The sequence below is a fragment of the Chelonia mydas genome, chromosome 2 (assembly GCF_015237465.2).
Source record: "Chelonia mydas isolate rCheMyd1 chromosome 2, rCheMyd1.pri.v2, whole genome shotgun sequence".
NCBI classification, from domain to species: Eukaryota; Metazoa; Chordata; order Testudines; family Cheloniidae; genus Chelonia; species Chelonia mydas.
Window position 1 is genome coordinate 226,633,693 of NC_057850.1, and position 13,339 is coordinate 226,647,031.

At 39.4% G+C, this 13,339-nt stretch overlaps 1 protein-coding gene across 7 annotated transcripts in view; it reads right to left on the bottom strand.

Moving 5' to 3' along the window:
* Positions 1–313: 313 nt before the first annotated feature.
* Positions 314–13,339, bottom strand: part of C2H10orf67 (chromosome 2 C10orf67 homolog) — a 125,959-nt gene continuing 112,933 nt past the window's right edge. For 2 of the 7 annotated variants that reach the window (XM_043541328.1, XM_037890846.2), the window contains exon 15: positions 314–1,309. In XM_043541328.1, the coding sequence (XP_043397263.1) occupies positions 1,245–1,309 (65 nt within the window). In that variant the 3' untranslated portion in view covers positions 314–1,244. Of the gene's footprint in view, positions 1,310–8,215; positions 8,616–13,339 lie in introns of those variants that run through there. The other 5 variants (XM_043541329.1, XM_043541327.1, XM_043541324.1 and 2 more) reach the window with 3 other exon arrangements.

Genomic DNA, 13,339 nt, shown 5'->3' on the forward strand with positions numbered 1-13,339 from the left:
TCTACTCAATCATCCACCCAGGGTTAAACATTTCAAGCTCTACAGGACACCGAAAAGGAACATATTTCCTGGGACCTAATGAATAACTAGTTTTGCGAAGTATTATCAAAGTTTTGCCCAGCATAAACATCGTAACGTTGTTCCTGTAGGAGAAGTTGAATCAAACTGCAAAACAGATAAACGGAAATGAAAATTGTGTACTGAACGCAGTCAATTATTAATGACACTAGCAAGCATTTCTTAGTTTGCTTTGGGAGTCGTCAAAAGAAACGTATGACGAAAAGCTTTTCACAATCGATCAAGCAACGCTTTAGGAAATTAGCGCTTTTACATTTATTGGTCAGTATTTTACAACACAATATTAGATATTTATACAAACACCTTAAACACACATCTATGATACACACACAAATATACTTGAACTATTGGCTGATAACTTGTAATTTCCCAAACTACCAGTTCATGGTAACTATGGAAATGTTCAAATTTGTATAATTTAAGTCTCTTTTGGATAGCGTTGAAAATAGAGATGTCAATGAATAAGAAAAAAAAAATATATGACTCAATAGCCCATAAAACATCAATGCCACTAAACTCACTCCTGCTACTGGTCTAGGCAGAATCGAAGGGCCAAATCATGCAGTCTTTCTTCTCTCTGTAAGTTTTATTAAAGTGAGTGGAGCTACTGACGTAATTACAGGCTTCAAGATCGGGCTCCGTGTATGGTTCAAAAGCTAGCAATCAAAGCCTTGTACTTCCAACCGTTCATGCTTGCTCAGCGTAAGGACTAGCTCTAAATCAAACTATCAGTTAAAACAAGGCACTTAACATTCACGTGGTGTAATTTAAGGGTTTCTAGACAAGGCTGGTGGTATATTTGATTGAAGTTCACTCTTTTACTCAAAACTTTGCTCTTAAAGAAAAAGGAGAACTACGAATCAGGCCATGCATGGAACCAATATGGAACCAAGATGGAAATTTCATCGGATACACGTTCATCTCCCCATTCTGATAACCACCCCGAACTTCAAGAAAGGAAAGCGTGCAGGTGGGAGAGTTGCGTCTTTAAATTCCTGTCATTAACTTCAGATATACACTACGTTACTTTAGAGAATCAAAGTATTCACAGCTTCCTAACGAGGCAACACACAGAAACATTTCCGGGACCCCAGGAAGACATCTGGGCATTTATTTCCTCGCGATCCTGCTCTCTTTCTCTACCACAGAAGTCACCGCTCCTACTGTCAAGTTAACGTGGACGGAGGTGAAGGAAAAGGAGGACCCCCAACAAATTCTTCATCCCCAGAAACTAAAAGAGAAAAGATATAGAAGACATAAACCATCAGGGCACAAATCATGCAGGAAACATGTCAGAACAAAGTTACCCATGCTGAGGCTCAAGCTTGCTCGACTTGTTGCATTATTTCAGATCACTTCCTAAACAGAATGACTGTGTTTGAGAGTTTGTTCTGCGCGTTCCCCTGATACACACTAGGTGACACCAGGAGTTTGGGGTTTCCTGTGAACAGCAATGTAAAGCGTGTAGCCTGAAAGGCAGTGAAAGTGCCAGCATGACCGAGCCTTAGGCCTGCACTCCCGTACAGCCTGCTCCGCCCCCAAGTTACCCGGGACACTTGGATCCTCTCACACAGCAACGCAGCTACATGTGCAGTGCGGCCACCAGTCCCCTATTCGCTACGCACCTGAAGCTCAGCTTTAACTTTGCCATTCGTTTTCTCCACTAGTTCTAACTAGTTTGGGTCATCTTTACGACCCAAGTCTCTCTTTGGTTTACCACGTAGTAGTAGCCTTGAGCCCTGAGCAATCTGCCAGCCTTTCTACAATAGCCTATAGGGAGCAGGTGAACTTCTAAAACAAAACCACTTTTGCTTTTCCTATTGTTTTTCGGATTTAGGTTCATTTTATTCTACATTTAATGCTGATTTGCTCTACTCCTCCCATTTCTAATGAGTACATCAGGATTTTCTATTTTTAAAGAGCAGCTAGTGTTGGTTGGGGGCCAGCACTGGGGGGGGGGGTGGTTTATTATGTAGACATTGCTCCACTTCTGAATTGTGGGTCTAGAAGGAGAAGTGCTTAGCCATCACGCCGAGCGGTGATTTTCTGGGTCCAGGCGTTGATGTCGGAGGCAGATTTACATTCAGAGCGATCCAGATTGGGGGGTGGAGGTGCGGGGGGGGTACAGAATACCGTATATCTGGGTCTCCCACACAGCACTACCGACTAAAGAGCGGGCACTCTCAGTTCAGATGCTAACCTACATGCAAACGTGCTGCAATACAATTTCTGTGCAAAATTGCTATTTGAAAGTCAACACTGTTGATCGCGTGTAAAGGAAAAGAAACGCCTATGCCATCTCATCAAGTAAGAGCTTATTATGAATTAAAGAAATGCTGCCATTTATCCCATTACGAACGCTTTGTTTTCTGAAAGTTGAAGGAACTCAACGGGCACCCACAGAACCCTGTCTAGGAAACCCAAAAGGTATCAAACGTCCCTTTTCATCTGATGAGAGCAGCACATTTCCAACTCTTTGGGGAAGGGAGTGATTTCTGCCAGACTAACGTCCTCCTGAAAGCCACTGGCTAACACAAAAGGACCTGCTTTCCGCGCTTTCTGCACAACCGCCAACACAACACTCCCGAATAACCCCAGCCGCTCAGCCTTGGCATCACTAGAAGACGCTAGGTTCACAGAAGATTCAGGTGTCGATTTTTTCAGAGAGAAGAGAGGGTGTACGCCTTTTCCGGGAACCACCAGTGCCGCACAGAGACTTTATACCTTCCCTTTGTGCGCTGGAGATCTACTAGATAGAACTTCAGTGTAAACAGAAAGCTACAGACCATACATTCAACATTATACATTTAAAATATGTACATCCCATCTTGTGTTACTTTTGGGAGGTAGATTGTGGGTGTGCGCCGGGGGAAGTAGCTAGTTAAATGGAAACAAATTAAGTACGTAATGAATACATCTATGGACAAGCAATCAAAGGGCAACACACCTAACACGAAAAGGAAGAATGTTCTTATGTTGAACTTTACATAAACTCTCTGGAAAAGACTATCGTTGTGTCATTGCACTAAAGTGAGGAAAATTTATGCATCACCCAATAGCCTCAAACGGAGTTGTGACAGTGGCTCCAAAACTATAAACAGAATTTGAAAAAGAATCAGGAAAGATCGTCCCCCAAATATTTGATACCAAACCTGAACACAAGACAATAACTAGGACAATATTCATTAATATCACAATCCAATACAGAATTTCTTCATTTTAAGTCTCTTTTAGATAGTAAAAAATAGGATGTAAATATCCTAAAAAGACTAATGACATTTCACAGGTAATGCAATTTAGAAAGAAACACTTCCATGTTTTCTTTTCCAACAATGTGCATTTTTGTAAACTGGTATAAATTGCAATTCAAAAGCACTGATCTCGCCATCCCCAATCATTTTTTATACTGATCAAATGAATGCAGATACTCCCATTTGGGAGGGGCGACATGACATTTCACTTGGCAGTTCTAAACAGGTCACAGACCTTTCACAGACCCTAAGGCAGTGGGAGGGAGCTCTTTACGAAACCGTGTAACCAAATCAAACCAATGGTTACCCCTTTTCAATACCATTGGAAAGGTTTTCACAATGCCATTCACATAGCAGCAGAGAAACTGAAAGGATGGTCATCCAATGGAAATTTCTTTTCCTTTGTTTAAACTTACAGAGCTTAAAAATACTAGAAAACAATTACATTTTGTAGGACAAAAAGGTAAACAGTACTGTACATACATGCAGACTTGTAGGTTATAGGCCTTGGCGTGGCTAGGTGCTTATATGTATATATGCACACATATGAATTTGTATATGTACATTTATTGGAGATGTTGCTTTGTGTGAAGCCATAGGCACAAAGACACAACATGGCTGCCCTGGAGATGACCTATTGCTTTCAAGTTGCTTGAACACATCAGAATTTCTATTGTGAAGGTTGATTAATTGAAACTGATAAGTTACCATGAATAAAGATTGTTTTTCTGTTTAATGTGGTGGGCCTGATTTGGTAAATGCTTCATTCATGTAGCCTTGCAGTGCAGCATATGGGCAAGATTCATTCAGTATCACAAACATACACAATTTATTATGCTTGTATGGTCACAACCAAAAGGTCTTTCTATTTTAATGACAAAGTTTGAATGAAAAATTCTATTTAAAGAGTCACTAACATTAAATGTGATTTTGTAATTTTTTCTTGTTCTTGGAACCCCATGAATTAAAACAATTTGAAAAGTATAGATGTTAAATTCAGTAAAACAAATACATGTGCTAACAGCATTTCAGAGATCTTTAAAAGTAAGCAAACAGTTTATCTAAAATGTTTGTAGACCTATATGAAGACAGGACGTTATGGTCTGGTGCCATCTTATGTCACATACCACTGATAAAGTTATCACTATAATGTTTCAATGAGATACTGTCAATATTGGTCTGAGTTCCACATTCCCATGGTTTATATTGGAAGAGGCACAGGAGACTATTTAGTGAATAAACAAGCCAACTTTCCAACCTTGTCCTTTTCATGAGTAAAATCAGCCGCCGCAGTTCCATAAATCTTTCAGCCTCAATGCTGTCAAGAATATGTCATGTCCTACTCACATTTTGCAGTAATTTTATTAGAACATTTACAAATTAAGCTAAGTGTCTAATGTATATTTGCATTATTACAGCAGAAACACATTACATCATAAAATAGAACATCAAACAATCATTTATGGCAAACCTATTGTTTCCCTGCTTTTGTGTGTCCTGATACACAGAATATTTTAAAATATTTCCAAACATCAATGGCTATTTTTTTTTTTTTTTTTTTTTTTTTTTTTACACACACACACACCCTCCCCCCGATATCTGGTATGGTGATCTCCCACTGACTTCAATAGGGCCAGGATTTCATCCATAGGGTGCAAAGAGAAAGAAACCTCCCTCAAGCTCCCTTCTGAGGTACCCTTGGGGAAGAGTCTCCAATAGGAGACAAGTCAGCAAAATCTGCTACTACAACTCCTTTCCTGAAGCCCGGGATGTGTTGAAGCAGGGCACGGGGAGTGGCCGGAGTGCGATGCGCTTTGGCAATAGCCAGCTGGTCACTACAAGACCCCACCACACCCACCAGCTGATGGCGTTTACAGCATCCCCCAGGCTGCTCTATCCTGTGCCTAGGGGGCTTGACCAGGGACTTGGGGAGCTATAACTGACTTCTTGATAGCCCCATCTCACTGCTGCGTCCAGCACTATTTGGATGCAGCAGAGAACTTGGTCCACAGTCTTCAAGCAGAGTCTCTTATGGTTGTGACAATTATTTCTTTCTGTACTTGGGCCTAGGGGCTGATCTGGAGTGTGGAGTGCCTTCAATGCTAACTAAAGACAATGGGAAAGGAGGATGTTCAGCACCTAGCCTGGTCAAGACTTATAAACACTTATAAAAGACAAACTTGGTGCTCTTCTGTGCACCGTACAGGTAGCAACACAGCTCTCAGACAGGAATTGGACATTTTGAGCACAAGGGGCCAAAGCAATCCCTGCTGTTATTCTACTGGAGGTACTGGAGTGCTATCAGGAATTCCTTTGGCTGTAGATGTGTAACCAAATAGAGTGCCCACTTCAAGATATATGCAAGTTCATTACATTAGATTGGTGATCTGTAGATGATAAACCTTTGTTATAACTTGTATATCTTTAATACTCAAACCTACGGGGCGCGGTACCCATGACTGAGCCTGTTTTAAAACCACTACCAATCAATTAAAAGCTCCCTTCTGCTCTTGCTATGTCCAAGTTAAACTCAGAGCCTGTCTGAAAAGGAAGACTGTTTTCCTTCTGGGACAAACAGTCCTTAGTCAGAAACAGGACCTAATGCCACTGGTAGGGTAATGCAAAGCAGCTTCTGGCACCTTTTCGGACCACAACAATGTTTCCTCTCAGACACTCTAGATTCCATAGTCATATTGTTCCTTTGTCACATATTTTGTTTAGTTCTTTTAATTAAGTCAAGTATCCTCCCCTATAGTACTGGATGATATGGAAAAAAAGGTCCCTACTCAACTCTATGGAAAGGAAATTAAGTTTCTTTTATTTAAGCTACATCCTATAGATTTATTTTAAACGTTGTCTGTACAGGTTTTATTTTTCAGAAATGTACATCTATCTAGGTTTCCCAGTGCTGCAGCATCTGTACTACCTTGTCCACTTGCAGTGTGATACGGATGATATCAAGACATTAGCTGCAAATGTTCTTGTAATCTTTTTTTATTCAATAGTTCCCAGTGAATCATTCTATATTGAAAACATAATTTGTTTTATGGAGACTACATTTCCAGTGACAGTGTGTTGAATATCAAGACCAACATGCAATGCATCTTGGTAAAGGGAGGCAACACAGTGCCATTGATAATCAAAAGACGGAGAATCTGGCTCTGCCACTGACTTCCTGTGACCATGGGCAAATCACTAAACCTCTCTGCACATTAGTTTCCTTATCTAGGGAATAGGGGTATTGCTATTTACTTTCTTTTTAAAGGTAGTATGATATCTATGGATGAAATTGTTGAGTTATATAAGGAATACACATGTGGCACTCACTAGGTGTGTCAGTGGCTCTGAAGCTGGGATATAGTTAATACACCAAAGAATATGCTAACCTATGAGCTGTAGTCCATGAGAACATGGAGCTATCTAACTATAGGGCAATATATTGCTATCTCTGGCCTTGACTAAATTCTGAGGGGTGGGCAGCCTGATTTATACTTATGAATGGAGTCAGCACAGACAGAGTTCACTCTCTGCACATTTGGAACGTCACTGCACAACTGCAAAGTTTATCATGGTGCACTGAAAACTGCCAGAAGAACGAACGGGGGGTGAGGTGAGGGGGGGGGAGAGAAGGGAGGACAAAATCAGGAAACAAAGGGTATCTCTCTACGTGAACTGCTCAAGAATGTGTTTATAAATCAGTAAGCCAACTTTTGAAGGTGTTCAGCATCTTCAACTGGCAATGGGTTGAATCCAACACTTGTTTAAGTCAATAGGAGAGCTGCCAATCTTTGCAGTAGGTGAAGGATCAAGCCCATCAATTTCAATGGGAGTTCAGAGCACTCAAAAAAAATTTCTCAACATGCTAAAGAAGCTCTTACGATCTGATCCTTTCTGTATATGGGAGAAATGTTGGTACTCACACCACAGTCATGCATCTGCTGAGGCCAATGGGAGTTTTAATCCAGTATTTTTAAAGTTTCCTATAAAAAGCTCCACTAAAACTACCTACAGTTTTTGGCAATTATTACAATATTAAAAGCGACATTAACAAGCATAATAAGATAGGTGTAAGGAAAGAGTGTCAGGGTTGGAGTCTGTTTTCAAAGTCCACGTAATTTTCTATGTCCCCCCCCGCCCCCCCCAGGGAAAACAAAACCAAACCCAAAACAAAAAACAAAGATACACTTTTTTTAAAAAAACCCAAAATCAGTTCCAGGAATGCAACATTTACTGGAGACCTTCAACAGCAAACCAGTATATCTGGTTTTAATTCAGCACGTAAGGGTTTGATCCAGCTTCTATTAACATTAATGGGAGTTTTCCCACTGACTATAGTAGAAGTCTCTTAATTAGATAAGAAACTTTATTTGGTTTGTGCATCTAAGGCATTATAAATTAGTGAAATATGGATTTTGAATTTATGAAAAAATTCTTTGACACTGTCCTTTCAAGCACTTTTAGACTGACCTCTTAACCTCCTCTTCCTGGATTGACAGAGTAATTTGAAACAAACAAACAATGTAATCTATCAGAATAATTTGTGTTACCTCTGTGCATCAGATATTTATGTTTGAGCTTTCTCTTACTGACAACCCACGTAAAGAGTCACTGTTACTTTGCATTTTTATCTCTGAGATTCGTGTCTTTTCTACTCATTAAGAATGTGTCTAGAGATTACAAAGTCAATAGTACCCACATACTGGACTGTGAGAAAAGTCTTCTAGAGTACATAAAATCAACTGCAGTGCGTGTCATACAATAGAAGGCTTAGATGTTCTTAGCTACCCAAATTTATCACTGTTACATAGAAACATAATAAAAATTGTTGCAAATTTTTCATTATAAAATATATTACACCTGTTTATACCAATTTAAAAAACATTGGAAGGTACACATTCATCCTTTGACTATACTAACTACTTCTTATACCACAGGCTTATTTATCAATTCCCTTTATACATAATTTCTGTATCTTACAGTATATTTACGAGTTTTGAAACACTTTTTTTTCCCCAATGCATCGGTTTCTTTTGGCTGAAAGCATATTATTGTTCAGAATAAATCATCAACATCTTACCTTTAGATTAAAATCTTCCATCAAACATCAGTGTTTCAGAAAAGTCAAGATACTGATCTAACTGAAGCGCTAGTTATGAAACCAAGTACAATGCAGTGGAAGAGGTCACAATAATGTCACAATTATCTTGATGGATCATCCTCATTCCTCAAAGATGAGAACTGACGCTTGGTTTACACTGCAAAGTTTTGGCGGCATAGGTATGTTGGCTAGGAGCGTGAAAAAAAAAAAAAAGGTCACACCCCCTTTGCTGACATAACTATGATGGCCAACCCCTTGTGGATGCAACTAAACCAACAAAAGAGTGCTTTTGCTGGTATAGCTAACGCTTTTCAGAGAGGTGGTTTAGCTATTCTGGGACAACTCTTTTTGCCAACTTATGCTGCATCTCCACTAGGAGGCTTTGCTGGCACAGATATAGCGGCAGAGGCTCTGTAGTACAGATAAACCCTAATTTATTCTTTATGGGCCCCGATTAAAACTCATTGAAGTCTATGGAGACTTATTTTTATTTAAATCTTTGAATCAGGCCCTATGGACCTTGGTCATGCTGAGCAGTACTAAAAATGGAACTATTTGCATAAGTAAATAGAACTCAGTGAGAGTAAGATTGCAGAACAGGGCCCCCATTTGAGTACAGACGCTTGGGGATTTAGGATGTTCGTTTATGAAATATTGTCTTCATTTTTAAAAATTATAACATTTATAAAATATAATCTTTGTTAAACATTGAAACCTTTACCCTCTTTCTCTGTGTTATATTTCCTGTATGCTCCCAATGTGTTCAGATATAAAAGGAAAGAGACTGAAGTTAAAACAAAACGATCATGCCCAATCTACATGAAAGGGCCTTTAGATATGGGCAGTCCCAAATGTACAGTTAGATAAATATTACAAATATTTTTTTTGCTAAGATTTGTTTGAACAACCTCGTTAATTTACTTTCTACAAACATTCTTCTCAGTGATTTATCTGAAAGAGTATTTGCAGAAAGTGAAAATTTCAGAAATATTCATGTGAATATAGGCTCACATAAGGTTCATGCTGGAAGAGTTAGCACAGTCATCTTGAAATCTCTATGATTTTACTACTAATTCCACTAATCTAGTCAGGAAACAGAAACACCACCATGTGAATTAGGTGTCGAGTTGTACAATTCAAATAGTCATAGTAATAGTAAACAAGCTATCGGTTGATATATATTTGCACAAAATATCTGAGAAATTCTAAATAATTTACACATGCTTAAAATAAGTATTTACAGATAATCTTCACACTGAAAAAGGGCTAAAATTGTTAATCATCATCAGTCTTACCTGAATGCAATGCTCCCTCTGATCCTTACACTTAAGTCAAATGTATTAGAAGATACTTATTTTTTGTGATTTGTTTGATTTTTGCAAAAAGAAAAAAAGATTTATTCTAAATAAATAAGATAAATGGTACCAAGAGATCTAAGTCTTCTGAACTAAACAAGCCACAGCTCCCTGGAAGATTAACAAAAGGCCACCACTAACTATGAATAATATTGACTGACCATAATTTCTGTTCAGAATTGGCTTTAGAAAATATGTGGTTACAAAACAAAGTAAATTTCTGACTAGGAAAGTGTACTTTGCTGAAAGAATGTGTGAACAGTGCAGAGTGTCCATGGTGCTGAAAGGCTAGAGTTAAATATGGTTTGGAAAGAGGTGGAAAGGGATAGAGAACAAGGGCTGGATTGTGCACCATTGGGGTCAATGGAAGCTTTGGCTTTGGGACTTCAATGCAGGATCAGACCCCCAAACACACTTTCACAGATAGAGTAGGGTGAGTTAGGGAACAAACAGGAGTGAATATGTAATTTTATAAGAATGATTCTCTTTCTTCTTGAAGTTCCTTACTCACTGAAAATCAGTTGTTTTAGTGAACCATCCCCTTTAGAACATATTGTTCTGAAAGTATAATTGGAAAGAAAAAGAAAGATATTTCATACTATAATGCATAACAAGTTTGTGCGTGCTATTGGAAAGTATCCAATTATCTATGATAAAAGGACAGTTAAGGGCTTGTCCACACAGAGACTTCTTAGTGTGTGGCAAGGTAGAGTGTAAAACTACTGTGTACTAGATTGGCCTGCACCGAGTCACCATGTGGACTGTGCTACCATGCACTAAAAGTTCCATAGCACACTCCAAAACTTTTAGTACACAGTAGCAGGGTTCACATGCGACTTAGTGTGCTGTAGATTTACACCCCAGCTTGTCACCCATTTAGTCTGCGTGGACAAGCCCTAAGCTTTGGACATAGTTGGAGTTTCTCAAAGATGCCTGGGTTTAACACCTTCTTTTATTTTGATGAAGCAATTCATTTTCATAACAGTAACATGAAATGTCAGACAGGATATTTCTAGTTGATAACTGGCCTTCGGGACATTTAAAGTTAATGTCTTATGCCTGATGCTTTGCAGCTGAAACATGATTTAATTGTTCTGAAATTCTCCACCTACTGGATTGCTTAATTTCTCATTTGCTATACATGGTGTTATATGGTGCCTTTCAGCAGACTGTAAAGTATACACAAATGGATAACCTCACCCCAAATTTAAATACAGCTACCTCCAGAATGCAGTGGAACTTAACAGCTATAGCAGTTGTGGCAAGGCACCCCTTCTGCCTTGCCGGGCTTAGTGCTCCCTCCTCTGGCAGGGATAGGGCCTGGGGTAAATCAGCCCCCACTCTGGAGCATCTGTCTTCTCTCTTTGGGGTTTGTTTCTCAGAGCCTTTCCGGTAGGCCTCAGGGCAGGCCCGAGGAGTGCTCCTCTGCCAAACAAAGGGGAACAAGTCTATAAAGCACCAAAACAAAAGGGGAATCCCTTTCCCTGGGGCAAGTGTTGTCTTCTCGCTGGCTCCTGGGGTGTCAGTTCTTCCCCTACACAGGCACTGGGTTTTGGGTGTCTCCCCTATGGGGAGGGCTGCAGTCTCTCATGCTGGAAAAAGAAAAGGAGTACCTGTGGCACCTTAGAGACTAACAAATTTATTTGAGCATAAGCTTTCGTGAGCTACAGCTCACTTCACGGACGAAGTGAGCTGTAGCTCACAAAAGCTTATGCTCAGATAAATTTGTTAGTCTCTAAGGTGCCACAAGTACTCCTTTTCTTTTTGCGAATACAGACTAACACGGCTGCTACTCTGAAACCTGTCTATCTCTCTGCTGCCTCCAGCCTTGCAACAGTTTGTCTTCCCTCCCATCTCTCTCACCAAGAGAGAGATTTTAACAGGTTTCAGGCAGCCCTTAATTGGACTCAGGTGTCCCTAATTGACCTGAAGTAACCCATTGCCAGCTTGTAGGAAAAAGGGCCTTTAGCATTCTAGGGCCAACATACCTGTTTTCCCAGACCCTCTTGCAGCCATCTGGCCTGACTTTGTCACACAGAGCATAGCAACAGAACAAAATAGTGGACAGAAGTGCAAATACTGTATCTAATTGAAAAAAAAAAAGGGGGGGGGGAATTTAGGTAGGCAGGCGGCTACCTGAGCAGGAATTTGTCTAGAGCAGTGGTTCTCAACCAGGAGTACGTGTACCTCTGCTGGGTACACAGAGGTCTTCCAAGGGGTACATCAACTCTTCTAGATATTGCCTAGTTAACAGGCTACATTAAAAGCACTAGTGAAGTCAGTAAAAATTAAAATTTCATCCAGACAATGACTTGTTTATACTGCTCTATATACTACACACTGAAATGTAAGTAGAATATTTATATTCCAATTGATTATATGGGAAAAATTAGAAAGGAAGCAATTATTCAGTAATAGTGTGCTGGCACACTTGTCTTTTTATGTCTGATTTTGTAAGCAAGTAGTTTAAGTGAGGTGAAACTTGGGGGTACACAAGACAAATCAAACTCCTGAAAGGAGTACAGTAGTCTGGAAAGATTGAGAACCACTGGTCTAGAGCATCAGGGTTAACACCCATATTTATCAATAATCTGATTGTGTTATGCAGGAAGTCAGACTAGATGATAATTGTCCCTTCTGGACTTAATCTATTAAGCTATGAAAGCAAAGCATTACAAAGCTTTGATTTTAAAATCAAAATTACTTTCATATGCAAGTAATGCAAGGCAGTACTTAATTCTGTTGCAAATACTACTACTGTATGCTTAGGTGGATGTCTACTTTGCATGGGCAGAGACAACTGGGGACTTGTGGGTACTTTAGTCCTCCCCCCGCTCCCCCCACTCTACCCCACCAAAAAAAATCAGGTACTGCATTAACAAATAAAGGAAATACTGAATCTTGAACAGGAGCTCAATTGTCTCACATTATCAAAAGGAGACAAATTTAGTCATGATATAAAATTACTCAATAAAGCATTACTTTTTTTAAACATAAGTAAAAAGAATGCCTTGCATAACTGAAAAAGTTCCAGACAATGATCTTTACCCTGGGCTTCTTGAAATTAATTCTTCTGCAGTTATTGAAAGCTATAAGTCAGTAGTTTTCTCCTTGTATACAGGTAAAATCATACACCAGTTGAGCTATGAGTCTTACACTGTGGATCAAAGCCATGTTTTAATACTAAGTAGAGCACTGAAACTATTCTTACTTACAACATTGGTAGCTGGTACCACCACAATAATTTTTATAAACTTCACCACTTCTGAAAACAGCTAATGTTTGGCTTGGCTGGGTGAACAGATATATTTCTGAACTGACTTCAACAATCCCTCTGGAAGATGAAAGCTTATTTGAAACAGATGAAGCTGAATAATCTAGTCAATCCTGGCTGATTTCAGAACCATATCCCTGAAGCATGTCTTGATCTCACATTTCTGTCATATTTGGCTAGGTTGTGAGAGCTTCAAGATTTTGAATGATTTTGTAGCCTGTTTGAATTTTGATTGAATTCTAGACAATGTAAAAAAATCAATTACTTCAAAGCAGAAGTATTT